General features: G+C 39.4%; 1 protein-coding gene across 1 annotated transcript in view; it reads left to right on the top strand.

Annotated features, from left to right (window-relative positions):
- lamc3 (laminin, gamma 3) overlaps positions 1-17363 on the top strand; it is a 96967-nt gene that overhangs the window by 29804 nt on the left and 49800 nt on the right. Inside the window, exons 5-9 of the mRNA XM_031317743.2 lie at positions 7548-7736; positions 8741-8858; positions 13666-13764; positions 14908-15044; positions 15989-16108. Coding sequence (XP_031173603.1) covers positions 7548-7736; positions 8741-8858; positions 13666-13764; positions 14908-15044; positions 15989-16108 — 663 coding nt within the window. The remainder of the gene's footprint in view (positions 1-7547; positions 7737-8740; positions 8859-13665; positions 13765-14907; positions 15045-15988; positions 16109-17363) is intronic.

Here is a 17363-nt window from a genome sequence, read left to right on the forward strand (position 1 = left end):
CGTTTGTTACAACCAAGAGGTGAAACAATGTCAAGATGTTCCCGCCCCTGTACTTGCTAGTAATGGGAGTGATGTCTTCATGCTAACAATTGCAGGCTGAGCTGTCAGAGGTATAAGGTGTGAAACATTTGTGGGCTTGAGGGGGCTGAGACCATTTGTTATACCTGATATTAGGTCTGGGGAGCAGCCTCAGCACCATTTGTAGTGTGAGACTGCGTTGGCTGCATGTAATTTTAGACTACTCTGAAATAAGGTAAAAGGGATAAAGTGAATTGTCAGAATGTACCTGGCTGAATCGAATAAAAGGAACATGATCTTTGGTTTTGCAGGAACTGAGAGAAAACGCATAAAGCAAAGTCACGTACAACGTTATTTTAGAGCATGCATCAATTTGCTGAACGTCAATACATTTGATATGTGTGCTGTTTCTGTTGATGTAAATATATTAACAGATCACCAGGAAGGTCTTGTATGTCACATACCTTGTGTATATAATTATTAAATCTATAACCTAGCAGCTGATGAAGATCAGTGATTAGAATAAAGTTGGGAGCTTAATAGTTTTATTTACTTTATTATGCTAATCTTTCCTTCCAAGAAAAGTGTCAGTTGAAAATAATGTAAAGCTAATTTGCATATTGTATACATCTTCAATAGTGTGGATGTAAAAAAATGTACATACTAATACAGTACTGTACACAGAAACACTAAAATGATCAAAACTGTAATGAATGTATCAAAGAATGTAAATAAGTGTTAGAATTGTTATAATAGCAATTCTTCAAAACATTTGACAACACAACAACAACAGAACCTGACATAGATAGTTATGTATATGACGCACTCATGCAAATAAGAGGCAGCACCTAATTCACAAACACTTTGCAAAATCGACTCCAATTATTGTGGCACAATAAAAGACATTTTGAAAGGTGGTGGTAAGTCAAAACACGTGCAGTGCAATTATGTAGGCTATTTACAATGACTGCTATAGATGCTGATAGAAGCTGAGAAGTTCTTACAAATCTGGAAAAAGTGTCTCTTTCAAGCAATATTTTAGCAAATAATCCTCTAGCAGGGATGCTAAACTATAACAAACTCATGACCTTTTGGGACTTAAAAAAACATGATGGTAGTAAACAAGCACCGTAATGCAAACATGTTACTGCTCAATTAGGCAAATTAGTCCTCCCACGCACTATGACACACCAACGTACTTTAGTGATACAGTATGGTTTCTTTATATTTCCATTCAGTATCTATTTATTCTGTCTTCCAGATAAAAATCATCTCTAATATCGTAGTAGTATATATTCTGCTCACTGTATGCAGCCGCATGTCAATTGTGGTTATTGTATTTTAAGATATTTATCAGGCAGACTGCTTCAGATTTCCAGTAGAAATTATTTTAATGAGCAAAGAGATGAATAGCAGTGGCAATCGTGCGTGATGATTACAGCTATCTGTGCTGTTTTTAGTGTGTGAACAGTAGTAGCAGGTGGTAAATGGACGCTTCAGGGGGGCTTGTTATGCGAGTGTTTCATTGTATGTTCACATACATGTTTCTTTATTGGGAATTTCACTACCAGTCTAGGTTGTTCATTAACTTGATATATGACTGCTGATTGTTCTGCTTGCTGTTTGCTTTGTGGCCTTAAAATAGGTGTGGAGAAATATGCAATGGATTGATTGTTTGTGGGTTTATGTGTGCGTATCAGGGGTGAAATGGGATGTCATTATCATCAAGATTCTCCCCCTCTGAGACTGAAATCATTTATAGCTCGAGCAGGTTGCTGCCGGCCTTCATGATTTCCGTTGTTTGTAAGGTGTCATCAGCTTAGCCTGCGGCTGTTCCAGTAAGAAACTTTAAATCCTTTCTTGCCACTGATTTAAGGTTGAAGGCTGCAGTTGTAGCTGGGAGACTGTGATCATTTGTTTGGAATATCAATAGTACACTCATAGTACTGCCGAGGCTTGTCATCTAAGCCTCCTGGTAGTACTCCTAGTGTGGAATGGGATAGCTATATAATAAATATAAGATTTAAGCCTAAAATCTCCAGCTAGTAATTTAGGATAATACAAAAGCACATGAGCTACTTCTGAACCCCAAATGCTTCTGCACAAAACAGACAATTTGTTAAACACACTGTACTCCCATTTACAAACAAGCAGCATATAGGTAGAAAACTAATGGCCAAAATGTCACAATAACTTCTACATGGAGATTTTTTAAGACTTTATAAATAAAGCAACTTGCTGGAAACCAGTGAAAGTAATTGTGAATTTGTGGGAAAATAGCAGCTATAGCAGTGATGACGTTAACCCAGACTACACAGAGTTAGCTCTACAGGTAATGAGAAATGACCTGTGTGTGTCCCAAACCATCACAGATTAAAAGTACAGGAGCCCTCCCTCACACAAGTAATCATTTTATCAAACATGTATATCTTAAGCTACACACAAAGGTAACAGGTGCAATAGTGTGTTATTAGTGTTAGGTAGAGGTCTGATTTGTCTGTAACATTAATGGTTGTACAGATATGTATTTAGCGTGATCCCTCATACACTGCGGTCTTATCACTGCTGGTGTTCTGCTTTCTTGGCTAGTCCGACATCTCATTTGTCCAGAAAATTAGATATAAAAATGAAAAATGATTGTGCCTGCAGGGATTGTGGTCCCTCCGTGTGTTCTGCAACAATACTAAGAAATTATTCATATAAAGGGCAGAAGACAATAAGATGGTGAATTGCATCCCCTCCCATGCAGGTGAGGTGGCAAATTCCTTCCAAAAACATGCCTTGCTGCTGAAAGACAGCTGATGCACAAAGTGCTGAATTTTGTATTCCAATCAGGAAAAGGTTAGTGCAGCTTGTTTGTCCCTGACATTTTTTTTTCGTTCTAACTGATTTCATCGACCACTACACTTCCATAATTCAAGGCTTTTTGATTTATCACCCATAACAAAATAAAACATTCATAGATTGGTCCCAAAATTCCAGTTTATACCTAACCTGGGTACAATATTTTGTTGTTGTTGTATTTCATCCTTTTACTAATTTATATATCTTTTTGTGTATGATATTGTGGATATTGTTTGGGTACTTCAGGAGGTATTTGCATCACAGTAGCTGATTTCTGATGTTCTTTATAGAGCACAGACTACCTTTGATCAAACTTCCTGTAGCACTCAGATTTATGCTGACAAGAGTTAACCATCATCATTTTCATTATCAAAAGGATGCAATCAACATAGGATGATATTACAACATTACACATCTGTTCTTGATTGTAATAAGTTTGCATAGTGCTGCTACACTATACTCACAATAAGAGTTTATTGTAGGCTGTAAGGCACTGTGTGCTGTTAAAAGCACTGGAGATATAGAAGAACATGGCTTTCACTATGTGTCCAGGCTAACCTCTATGAAACAAAGCCCCAAGGAGCAATATTATGGCAAAGTCCACGCCTATATAGGCATGATATGCAAATTAAAGAGTCCTTGAAAGCCCTCAGTAGGAGTCTGAAGTGCTGCAGGACCAGCCTGTCAAGAGAGGTTAGTGCCTCTAGCTCATAGTCACTCCAGGCACTGGGCCGTCCCTTTTTCTACACAGAGACTATACAGGAAGGTTTTTTTTTTTTCGTAGTGTAGACATCCACTTACAGTGAAGTTGTACAGGATCTGTAGAGAATGGTGATTCAGAGAGTTTATCATCTTGGCATCTTTTGGTTTCCTGACTTACTGACCACTGTTACTAAACAAACCACATGTATGACACAGGATGATGAATATGTGACCATTCAAGTGCAAATGAGTAGTATATAAACATAGTTTCTAGGACATAGGGTTTTTCTCACAACAGCCATACATGCAAGTCAACCTTAAACTATACCAGACCTTGTGTAAAGCTATGTGCTAAAGTCACATTTCAGTTTATTTTCTTTACTTGTTCACCTTAGCTGTAAATGCAACTACCACGGGTCTCTGTGTCTATGTAATTGAGGGAAATAGAATGTACGGCTGAGAAGGCTGCAGGCCAGCACCCAAATACCCAATAGTGTTGCATTCTAAAGTATTTCTATTGTAATCCTCTAGATTTCCTATCCAGAATGTGTGAGGCAAAGTGTTTGAGGAGGTGGCTTCATCAATAACAGGATAAAGTCCTTTGTGCACTATTGTGTTCATGTGTGGAGCTACAGTAGGTATGCCTCCTTACTTGTGTGGAGCCTCCACAGTGGCTGTGATGCAGAGGCTGTGTGGATGCCCGGACAGGATTGAGGAAAGCATGTGGAAGAGGTGTATGTGGGCGGACAGACCTAAATGTGGTCAAGCTGGTCAAACACAGTTCTTTGGAATGCTGTGTAGAGGTTGTTGTGTTGCATCTGTTGAAAAACAGCTTTAAGTGATTTGCTCTGTCTCAGTTTCCCTCTGCCATACTGTGTGTGCACTACTTGTAGCAATCTTCATCCCACATACACCATCTTTAAACTGTTCTGCTACACTCCATTGTTCACCTCTTTACTTCGATGGGAAACATGCATTTTAACATGATTATTATAATGTGTTTAATGTTAATGTTAACCATGTTCTTTTCATTCAATATAAAAGGTCGACTAGGCTAATCTGACATTAACACAAAAGACTTTTAATGTACATTATTATTTAAAAAACAATACACATAGAGTCATTAAACACAGTTGAGAATGATCCAAAATAATTCTAGTCACCAAACTTTTTTTTTTTCAGTTCAGATAACCAAAACAAATAACCAAATCAAAACAGCAAAACCAAAACAAAACCTTAATAAGCAGGAGCAGCAAGTAATTAAAACATTAGCAAAAATAATTTTGAACTTGCTGAGAGGGATGGAAAGCCAGATGTTCAATTTGCCCTGAAGCTCATTTCAGGATGAAGGACCACAGTTCAACAAACAGATTGCCCTCGCTTCTGTTCACACATGAAGTAACTTCTGACATAACTTATCGATAGACCTGAAGTTATGTGAGTTAAACATCATTTTGCGATAATTGTTAACTTTTTGAGAAAAAGCCTTGGGAGCATCTAATGTTATCCCGCTATAACAGAATTACATCATATTTTATGAGATGCTTTCAGAGTCAACATGAATGTACCACTAAAGGAAATGCAACAGAGGTGAAGGCTGTTGACAGTACTGCCACCTTGCTATCAGCTAGCCTGACCAGCAGTGGCAGCACCACAAACATGCAGGCATGATAAAGACAGAGTGAATGGGAGTTGACAGGAAGAGCTGGGCTTGTCGTATTTGTGCTCTAGTTGCCCACCAGTGCCAAACAGAACTGAGTCATGCTGCAGCGATTTTCTATGTGGAGTGTCAGTTTTTGTCAGATTTTGTTTGCCCACTGAGCGGAGGGACTACAGACGTGATAACAAGAAACTCAGCATTAGTCATGAGGTTGTGTTCAAGAGGCCACTCCTAGCAGCGCAAAGGCTCCTGGTTCCATCAGAATCGTTTTAATTTCATCCATCTGAACTACAATTTCAGGACCGATCCTTAAAGCTGCACCAGTTTATAACAATTTTATACTAACATTGTGTCAATGTGTAATGTAAAAGGAGTAGCTTGTAGTGAAGAACCTACAGATAATTATCATTGACTGTATTTCCCCTCCGCTCTTTGGTTTTACGGCCACAACTTCCTTGAAAAAGCTCAGATTAAACCACTGCACACAGTGTTCAACAAGTTCCTTGACAAACTAATGAATAACTTATCACCATATTGAAAAAAAAACAATTACATTACTTTACTATACTCAACACAGCAAATTCATTTGTTTCATTATTTGTTGCATTACTTTCTTGACTCACAGCTCCATCAAAGGTGCGTTTAAACAACCCCTCCACAGCCACACGTCTCATCTGGATAACACATCGAGGAATAGAAAATGAGACATTGTGATTCAAACAACTGGCCTAGAGTTTGGAGTTACAATATTTACTTACTATGAACAGCTTAGCTCTGCTGACTGCACGCAGCACTTCACAAGTCCCTTCCCTTCTATGAAGATGTGTGTTTCACACACCCTCTAAACTCTGAACAAAAAGCCCTTACCAGTGGCTAGCTAGTAAGCTAAGAAGAAACAACATGTAAATTAGAAAACTTTAGTGGAAGTAGGGCTGGGCAATATATCGATATTATATCGACAAATGAGACTAGATATCGTCTTAGATTTTGAATATCGTAATATGGAATAAGAGTTGTCTTTTCCTGGTTTTAAAGGCTGCATTACAGTGACGTGATGTAATTTTCTGAAACCGGACTTACTAGCTGTTCTATTATTTGCCTTTACCCACTTGGTCATTATATCCACATTGTTGATGATTTATTTATCTAAAATCTCATTGGGAAAATATTTTGTGAATGCACCAATTGTCAACCCTACCATATCGACATTGAGGTGTTTGGTCAAGAATATTGTGAAATTTGATTTTCTCCATCTCGCCTGGCCCTAACTGGGAGGCGCATTTCTTGTTCACAGGATTTATTCCTCTTCTAGAGGTTAACCTCCTAATCGCACCGCCAGCGCCATGCTAACACATCCTGGACCAGTCTATCCACTGAACTCACAGAGACAAATTTGATGTAATAAATACAAACTGACCCCAAAACTCTCACAGTAATTCTGTTACAGTATTAACATGGCGTTACTTGAATTAGCAATTGTAATAACATTTCAAATTATTGTAAGCGTGCCCAACACTGCTGCAGAGCACCAAACAGACAAAGTTAGCGACTAGCTAATGAACATAGTGGAGCATTTAGCAGCTAAAAAGCCAGATATTTCCCCTTATTAACTGTCTGACGTGATAAAATGTCAATGGTGTGTTTACAGCTTGTAGAAGCCAAAGCAGTGTAAATGATAAATCAACATTACTTTGACCCAAATGAAACGTAAGAACTCTTTATTAAATCCCTTTTAAAGTTTTTCACCATCAATCCCAAGTTTGTAACCGTTATGTGTTGGGTTTAAAAGCAACTGGTGATCATGTTTTATCTTTGAAATAAATTGAACACTGCTGAGACTCCTTATTAACAGGACGGAATAATCATATGGTTATTACCAGCACAACAGAGAGCATGATTCATAATAAAATGAGCAATTTCACCTAAATCCCCCCTCAGGGTAACTGGTAAACTAAGGAGGGATTTGATCTAAGGGGTATGAAAGCTGTGATAGTGTGTTATCAACTGAGTAATTTGCTCTTGTATAAACATGAATTACTGTTATCTAAGTGCCCCCTGACAGCCGATTGGCTTCTCATTAGGCCTGTGTGAAATGAGATTAGCAGCGAGCCTCTAAATTATGATCCAATCCCAGAACACATAATCTCTCACATATATACCCTCCCTGTCTCTTTCCTCCGTCTATTTCTGTCTTCTCTCTTTTTACCTCGTTGCCTCCTCTGCTCACTTCTTCCCCTGTGATTGCTCCTTCCTCGTTCTTCATGTCTCTCCTCACTTGACCTCTTGCTCTTTCTCTTTCTTGCTTTCTTTCCCTCGTCCGCAGAGTGTAACTGCAGTGGGAGGTCAGACGAGTGTGTGTTTGACATGGAGCAGTACCGAAGCACTGGCAGTGGGGGGCGCTGCGTGAGCTGCAGAGACAACACTGATGGGCCCCATTGTGAGCGCTGCAGAGAGAACCACTACAGGGAATCTGCTGAAGAGCCCTGCCTACCCTGCAACTGCAATATTAATGGTAAACTGCTGATACAAAACCCTTAATTGTTTTGATAATAATTCAAAATCCCTAATTATAATCCATGCAAATATCATTACTCACTATTTTTGTTTTCTCTGGCATGAGAAAATGTAATTATGGTTAAACTGGAATGCTGTATTGGCACAATAAGGCACCAGATTAAGCTACAGACAAAGAGGACTCATAGGATTTATTGTTGCAAATGTTATAGCCAAATGTTTTTTTAAATCACTAACAACATCCACTACTCAGCTGCCAAACATTACCTAAGAGTAGAGTTTTTTCTGGTTCATAATTTATACAATCTTGTTCTTCTCATGTCTTGCACATCTAATCAGACTTATCCTCGCCTCAGCTTCCCAAATGACCATTAAATAAATTCATGACTTTACTCAGCCCTGCTGGACTCACTGAACGTTATCAATGAAGAGACTCAGTGCTCATTAAACACAGTCTGATTTTAGGTGGGGGGGGACATTAAATGTTTGGCCACCTAATTACACCATCATCAGGGTAAAGAGAGAGAACCAGACAAATAAATGGACAAATACATTAGCGATCTTTTCCTGTACATTTTGTAGATAGTATTAGGTGATTGCACAGAGTTGTTGGAGTCCATTATATTGATCAAAGGTTATAGCAGACTCGCATCAGGCTTCCTTTTCTGTCATGTCCATAATACCCCGGCTGGTCTTTTTTTATCCATTAACTAAAAGCTACAGTATGTCAGCTAGTAGCTAGCAGTGTGTTTGCAAGGTTATATAATGCTCTTTCAAGCACATCTCTTGGGTTTTTGAACAGAATTCAATAACAGGTATTAAGTTGTCCCCGTCATGACAAATTATTAATGATACATTGATCCATTTCATGTAATTAACCAATATCCTTTTATGGATTTGGAAGTTTTTTTCCCCCCACATTTCCTTGAAAATACTCTCTGTACCCTTTTTATTCTCTTTTCATTGTTTTCCTTCTGCTGATCCATTTGCTGTCCTTCCCAGGTTCAGTGAGTCTGCAGTGTGATGTAGAGGGAAGGTGTGCGTGCCGAGTTGGCGTGACAGGGGAGAAGTGTGACACATGTCGGGCTGGCTTTCACTCGCTTGGCCCTGGTGGCTGCAGGTGAGCAACATGCGTGCACACAAGAGAGACACAAAAACAAAGCAAATATTAAAACTAACTAAGATAACTAAACAAATGGTAAGAAACATGCCTGTAAAATAGAGTAGGGGTTAAAAGTGATAAACAGGTACCACAGACTTTTTCATAAATCTTCCCTCTTTTGCAGTTATACCATCTAACTTTCCTATGCCTGAATTTATCAAACTACAAAGCACTCGTACTACAAAGCAGTCGTATACAAGAGGATTCTTACTTCTCTATGTGACACCACTGTGAATTAGTGACCTTCTTATCAGTGAGTACCATGATGTGCCGTACAATACAAAACTGCTAACAACCATTATAGAAAGCAAGTTAACCCAGCGCGCTGTGATTTTCCACATGGAAGCATGTTCAATTTCAAATTTCAAACATTCAATTTTATCAAGATTTCAACAAATATTTCAATCATTCCGTGTCACTGCCTTCTGCCACTTTTGGTCTTTATACACATATCTTGAATTGTAATATAAATATTGCTTTACTGTAATAAATGTCCGTTTCATCCGTCTTATCTAAAAAGACAGTAGGACGGTGATATTGATGTTTATCACAATCTGATCCATCCTTACCTAAAGTGTTTGTCTGCATATCATTTCATTTTTGGATCACACAAAACAATCTGATCTAAATGAAAGTTAGGAACTACCTGGTGAACATTCTTGAACACTTAGCAGCTAAAAAGCCAGATGTTTCCCTCGATAGTTGGAGACCAAAACTAAAGCTCAATGAAAAGTGAATATTGGACTTGCATTCATCAGGTTACCTGACACGACTCCAAATCAATGCTAATGTTGCATGTAGGGTTGCGTGGGAACTGATTGGGTATCGAATGTAGGGTTGGCTAGCGGGAAATGGGTACCCAAACCATAGAACCCATTTCAGTCCCATTTCAATCCTAGTTTTAGCTGCAGACCGTTGCACGTCCTGGTGAAAAACAGCCACATAGTGTTTAAGACACCTACTAACGGTAGGCTACCAATACTTGCTGCCAAGTGTAATGTTAACCAGCGTCACATGCAAGGATGCTTCTGTTGCCTCTAATGTCTGTTTCGGAGCACCAGAGAACAGCGCAAGCATTTAAGTGGCCCCGAAATCATTCGGTCCGGTAGATACCAGTCGTACTCTATAGGAACCAAAGCCATATTGGCACCTGGTTTCGGTTCCCAACGCTAGTTGCGTGTCTGGTTGATGTGTAAGTAAGCAACTGTTTTCTAACAAGCTTGCCTATCATCAGTCTGTTTACATCTGTTTACAGCTTCCCCCAAGTGGCCAAAAAATTCAGCTATTGCAGGTTTAAGAAGTCAAGGGTGCATTATAGTTATTGTAATATCAGGTAATTCATATGCCCTTGTATTATTATAATCATTTAATGTAAACCTTGATATATTTTAAATATTTTTTTTGTCGTTAAGTGATGTCCCTTTAACATAATAGAGGTCTAGCAGGTATCCTAGCTTAAGGGAAGTTGAAGAAGTAGTTGAACCCTAGGTCCTTACATTGATATGTGAGTTGAGACAGAGAGGAGCAAAACTACATGTGACTAAACACTTCAACTTGTTTTTCACTTGAAACCAAGACATTATATATTGTATTGTGACACATGTATTTTCCATGTTGTGCTACATAAAGTTGGGTCTTCTACTTCTGTTCATCTTGTGTTAGACCAACACGTTGAATAAAGAGCCTAAAATGAAATTGACCTTGTGGCCTGACTGATTTAACTTTTCTTGATCTGATTCAAAATCAAGAATCTCCCTTTCAACAAAGCAATGTTTTCCATTCCTGAATCAACGTTCAAAAACATGCCAACTGAAAACATAATGGCACATATCCAGTGTCATGGTGACCCAAGCTCAGAAATTACCAAATTCCCTGCACTTGGACAGTATTTTGGTTGGTCAGCCAGCCGTCCTGACCAGGAGAAAAAAAGACCTGGTGTTTGAAGAACCAAGCCAGAGACCATGCGGTCTCCTCCATCTGTTACCATGGTGACCAGATCCTGCCTTGTTGCCTTCAGAAACTTTAGAGAACCGCTTTAGCCGCAGCCAACCCCAAGGACAAACTTAGCCTCAAAAATGTCCCTGCTTTCCTCCAAAGACAGTCTAATGCATAATGCTTTAGTTAGGAAAGGTTAGTGTTTAGTTTTGCATTACATTTATCCCATGTTAATATCGTTGTATTGACCCAAACATCCATAATCTCTATTTACTGTCACCAACTATGTGTTAGTCACAGTAGCTAATTCCAGTCTTTTGCTTTAGTTATGGAATTGAAATATTGAGCTTGTAGTCAAAAAATGCTTTTATTTAGTTAGAGAGATTGTTTGGTGTTTTCTTGCAGAGACAAACTAATCATTGACTTATAGTTGTAAGATTGATAGCTGATTACAATTGTTCTTTATTGATTGAGGTTGCGCCCTGAATAAGAACAAAATTAACATGTCTATTGAAGTATTGTTTTTCTATATTTGTACTTAGCTCTGATTTTGATTGTTTCAGTATGCTACAAGAATGAGCCCAGCGGGTTTAATTGATTTTAAGATAGCAGAAGAAGCAGAGTTGCTTTCATCCCGAAGACATGAAACTGATTTAGAGCTCTCCTATCCTATGCATATAAGCTTGCATGTAAATGTATATGATGGTGCATATGTGTGTGTGTGCATACTCATGAGAAGTATGTTGTAGTATTTATATTCATAAGAAGTCAATCCTAGCTCTCCCTGACCCCCTCTACCTGCCGAAGGAATGCTAAGTTGTGATGGCGTTGAACCGCATTTCAATGACTGTTTGGTGTTAACATTATTTCTCAACACCTAAATGTGGATGCCGTGACAACAGACAGTTGACTAACTTTAGAAATCAAATTTTAGATGTTGTCAAAAAACTTTAATATACATTCTTGTGATTTTAAAGCTGCTACAATTCAATTAAATTTTTGTTTGAAAAATCAAGTGACTGTGTTCAGCAAAACGCTTTAAGAAAACAATTTTATGCATCCTGTTCAGCACCAAACAGCAGAAAGAAAAAAGTTAGCGACCAGCTGGTATATTAATCGGACATTCAGCAGCTAAAGAAGAAATTGGCTTAAGATAAAGAGCCAGATATTTTTCTCAGGAGCTGGTGGAGACTAGCCTGGTCCTACCAGACTCGTACATTTCATTTGTACAGAGAGTCTGGCCACTCTCCATTGACAAGTGTTAACTTCCTTGAAGGTGGGTACTCTGTTGAAGTTTAAAACTATTGGATCTGCCCAGAGCCACTCTGGATCTGCCATAACCAATCGCTAACGTTTGGTCGTGACGTCGGCTTAACATCGCTAGCGTTCGCCTTAGCCGACTCCTACACCACTAACGGAGCGAGCTGGAAAATCAAACTTTTCCCAAACCCCGTGGGGAGGAGGGCCACAACATCATGGCCACCAACAAAACTCAGCAAAGCCTGTTCTTGCTCGGGCTTTAACTTCTGGATATTCTACAGCGTTGCCACAATGGACCGAATGACTTCGCTCGCATCTTTCTCCGCCGCCATTACGGAACTCACCGAATGTTACCAAACCTCAACGTCATCGTTCTCAGCCACTCTCTCTTTTCGCTGATTGGACCGGTAAAGATTTGACCGGAGAAAACCCAAGAATATACCACAAACCCAGATGTAGTACTGAAGGAAAATGAAAATTGAACGGAAGTACGTAGGAGGGTGGAGCCAGGCTAGGTGGAGACCAAACTAGAGCTAAAATGGGAGTAAATGTTGGACTTGGACACAACTTCAAATGAATGCTAATGTTGTTCCATATCTGGTGGATACGTAAGGGAACTGTTTGCTAACATGTTTGCCATATAATTAAGAAGTTATGTGAACCCAGTTTTGTGTCTTTAGCTTGTTTCCACTCCCCAAAAACATCAGTTAATGCAGGTTTAAAGTGAGGCTCGAGATAAAGGAGGCTTTATGGAAAACCATTACTGATTAACAACCTTAGTTGACCCTTAGTTTGGATTATTCTCACAGACAAAATTATATTAATACACATAAATGCCAACATGCACACTCACACACACATACACACACACACACACACACACACACACACACACACGCACGCACAATGCTTTCTCTCATTAATGCAGCAAAATCAGGCTGTTGAGTTGAGGTGTGAATTACTCAGACCACTGGAGCAGAAACAAGTAGAGACGGCTCGCCTTGGGATAATTGAATTATTTGTAATAGCGCCTCATTAAAAAAATTGATTCTGTGTTACAGTTTCAGAAAAGAGTAATCAATCAATGAAGGTGATCAACACATTTTGACATTATCCAAGTGACCGTTGACACACACACACACACACACACACACACACACACACCTCACTAGCTTTTATTGAGGTTGTTTACACAGCCTTTTGATTTTTTTGATCAAATAATATTGTTACAAATTTTGTTACAAGGACAGTTGTGCTTTTTGAATGAAAGTAGTGATGACAAAAACACATTCGTAGGGTGGACTACTTATTACGGAGACCCAGGTTCAAGGCCCAAGACAAATATCCATGTTGCTCGTGGTGTCCTTGAGCAAGACACCCCACTGTTTCCAGGGTAGCTGACCATCTGCTTTGTGGAAGGGGGCAAGCAAATAGAGAATATCTTTTTGGAGATCAGTGAAGTTATCACATTACATTGTCATTGTCTTTTAAAATTCATGCTTCTTCTTCCTTAATAATGTACGTTAAGTGGATTCATATGTTTCATCTTCACCTATCATGTTGTCTGTAGGCCATGCGAGTGTGACCCCAGCGGGACTGTGGACAAATGCTCTCCTCTGGATGGACGCTGTCACTGTAAGCCAAACGTGGAGGGACAGAGCTGTGACAGGTGTGTTATAAGCATGTTGCTTACGTCACACGTGTGCACATGACCTGTAGTTACCAAGGCAACTGTTCTGTTCAAAGGTTCTCACAATAGAACAACTGAAGCCCTTACTAACCATTCATCACTTTGTACGGAATATAGTACTTTTGATTATATCTGATCTTTAAAGTTTTGTTTTAAGGATACAATATTTACATTATCACTCCTAGATTTAAAAGTAATGAAAAAAACACATAAGTGCTTACATCCAGCAGTTAGGTCAGCACACCCTGCAAGTGCAGCAGTATACTAAAGGTTTAGTAATGTGTCTAAAAATTGGCCGAAGTTTCGGGGCATTTTGACTACTTTGACAGTGAACCTGACTGTTACAACATGTCACTAACTAAGTCTCTGCTTCCCCCTGTCTGTTTCCATCTTGTTCCTCTGGGATACAGGATCCAGCCGATAAAGTCACTGTGAGATAGGCAATACACACAGCCCTAGGTCTCAAACTATTGAATAATTCTGTGCTCCCTGTTTGTTGACTTTTCTGCTGATTTCACGGCTCGTTGAGCAGGCCCCTCTCCTGTGTAATGTGACTAGTGTAGTGGCTGGTGTTCCTGTCCCACCCATATGCCAGCTAGTGTCTGTAGGTCAGAGCTCAGGGTCCTCGCAGCTGAGCTCCATTTGGTCCCTTCTTCCATAACACTGCAGTCTGCAGTCTGCAGTGACCAGCACCCCAACTGCTGCACTGAGAACAACTTAAAGAGATAAAAAGAACACTACAGCAAGGATGTGTTAAATAGCTGCAATGAGGCACGTGCGCAACATGTGGATGTTAATAACTTTTTATGCATGAGGGTTCAGTTCAGTTCAGTTTATTTTATGAAAGGGGACAGTGCAAATTAATAAAACACATTTCCCATGGGTTAAAAAAGCCAGAATTAGCCAAAAGGCTATTTTTCATCTGTAGTCCCCTGCCCTCAATGTTAAAAAAGGCTTTTTAAAATACAAAGAAACAAAAAGAAACAGAAAACCACACAAAGCACAACACAGAACTTATCACAAGACAAGACACAACGCAAAAGCAGAAAGATATACAACAAAGCAAAGCAGCTTTTGCGTATGTGTGTGTGTGTGTGTGTGTGTGTGTGTGTGTATCTACAGATGCAAGCCAGGATTTTTCAACCTACAACAAGTGAACCCAGCAGGCTGCCAAGCGTGTTTTTGCTTTGGCCACTCGCTGGCCTGCTCTTCGTCCAATCACTATGAGGCTATCAACATCTCTTCTGACTTCATTGAAGGTAATGTCTAAGACACACTAGCCATTAATCAGGTTTCCTTTGTTTTTGTTGGATTGTTATCACCCAGCTAAAATTAACAAGACCAGCAATGTTTTCTCTGAATTCTCACTTTTTGTTTTCCCTAACTACTGTGTATTTTATTGTGCTATTATTTATCGGTGAGTGTGTACTGTACTGTCTTGTGCATGTTGCTATGTTTCTCTATTTATTAATTTTTATTTCTTTCTAATATCAAATTTGTTGGAAGTGTTTTGTTTTATTTTATTTAGTTTGTAATTTTATATAGAGAGCCTTTTTAAACGTGGCCAGGGATAACAGATAAAAATGTGCTCAAGCTCAATGCACTGACAAAACACAAACTAATTAAAAAAATCATCTTCACCAACACATGAAGAGACTCTAAAACCCTGCAAGGAAATAAGACATTGGCAAACTGCCAATCACATACTGTATGCAGCATAACGAAACAAGCTGCAAACGCAGAAAAAAACAACCAATAAAGAAAATACAACAAAAAACAGAAATGCACTGAAGTCGACTACCTGCCAATGGTGTTGGAAAATGAGCTGCGATTTCAGTTTAAGTTTTAACATTCTGATTGCATGATTCAGATATTATTGCAGATAATATGCTTAAACTTATTTATTAAAATAATATTTGCTTGTGTTTTCTCTTTTTGGTTGTGTTTATTGTATTTGTAACGCATTTCTGTATTAGTATTATTAGATGCAGTCCTCAGGGCCACTGTGTACAGTTTTTGTTTTTTTCTCTGTTGATCACAGATAAAATAAAACTAATAGAAAAATAATCTGAACACATCTTGTGTATCAACTCAAACGCTTAAACTCTTTGTGAACACTAGTATGCACCGTATAGATCCAGAATGTCTGTGATGCAGATAATAGCCATTATTCATGTTTTGAAATGTTTTCTTTTATCTTCAGATCAGGATGGCTGGTTGGGAGAGTTCTCTGCAGGCCAGGAGTACCCCCTGCTGTGGAAGGAAGGTGAAGTCTACCTGCTGCCTCTTACCGAGGAAGACATCGGCTTCTACAAAGCCCCCGGTGAGTCAGAACGGAAAATAATAGAGATTTGAGTTCATCCATGAAGACAGATCGTTACCTTAGGCTGGGTCAAATGGGTGGGTTGCAGTCCCCAGGAAGCTGTTCTAGTATTGTTGACATTTATGTTATTAGATCATCAAACCTCCAGTTGTTGCTCTTCTAGCAAATATGTAAATGGTGTTAGTGTTAGTAGTGCATCTTTAATACCCATAGCTTGTTCCTGTTGTTCCTTAGTGAGATTAATCAGGTTCTATGGCAGCGGGTCATGCGGCAGTTATTCTGACACCGTTTCCTCCAATCCCTTATCAGAGCCATTAGAAGATAAGGGATTAAGCTGGCCCAGCTACAGGATTTAGGGCCCATTTCTATCAGCCGCCCCAGCAGCAGAGGCCTGATGGAATTGGATGTCTTGGCCATGCTGGAGAAGCAACAAAGTGAAAATTGGCTTGGGTTCTTCTTGTCTCCACTAAGTCGGTTCTAGGCATCAACTCACAGCCCCTCCAGCCACCATGCAGCCCACAGCCAGAGGCAAAACGGGAGCAATCCCATTAACTCTGCATCCTGGAGGTTTAATGCCCAAAACGCGCGATCACAGAGAACGACTCCATTTGGAGGCATCTTTTTTTAGAAAGATGAATTGCTTACAGCAGGATGTGACAAAGCCTGGTGGTCAGGCATAATTTATAAAATTTCATTATTAATGCGTTCATAAGTCATGGATGTGCAAGTTTGTCTGTTGTGAGCGTATGTGTGTGTGTGTGTGTGTGTGTGTGTGTGTGTCCACAGTGAATGCTTGCATGCTTTGCTATACATACTGTATGTTTAATTAGAAATTAAAATAGTTAACAGTGTCTTTTAAAGTTGCTTTCTTCTTCACACGGTCTATAGTGACGTCTCCGCAGGCCACCTCTCACAGATTAGTGGCCCAACTGGCCGAGAGCAGCTTTGTGGCAGCCTGCTTATCTACTTTGTGCAGTGCTTGTTTATGTTGTTTCTCCACATAATAAATGCACAAATCTATTGCCTCGCCATCCCTATTAATGATCTCATTTTCGCTCGCCTTTTTTCATCGTGGTGCATGTGTACAGTTACTTTAAAGATTAGACCAGAGTGGCAGCGGCTTTGGAAGCAGCTCTAAAATAATTCTCTCTCTTTTCAATGTCTCTGCTCTTTTTTACTTTTAATATGTATTTGTGCTGAAATCCCTCCACTGTGTCCTTCACCAAGGTACGAGATAATTCTGAGTGACAACTCC

This window comes from Sander lucioperca, chromosome 14, assembly GCF_008315115.2.
Source record: "Sander lucioperca isolate FBNREF2018 chromosome 14, SLUC_FBN_1.2, whole genome shotgun sequence".
NCBI classification, from domain to species: Eukaryota; Metazoa; Chordata; class Actinopteri; order Perciformes; family Percidae; genus Sander; species Sander lucioperca.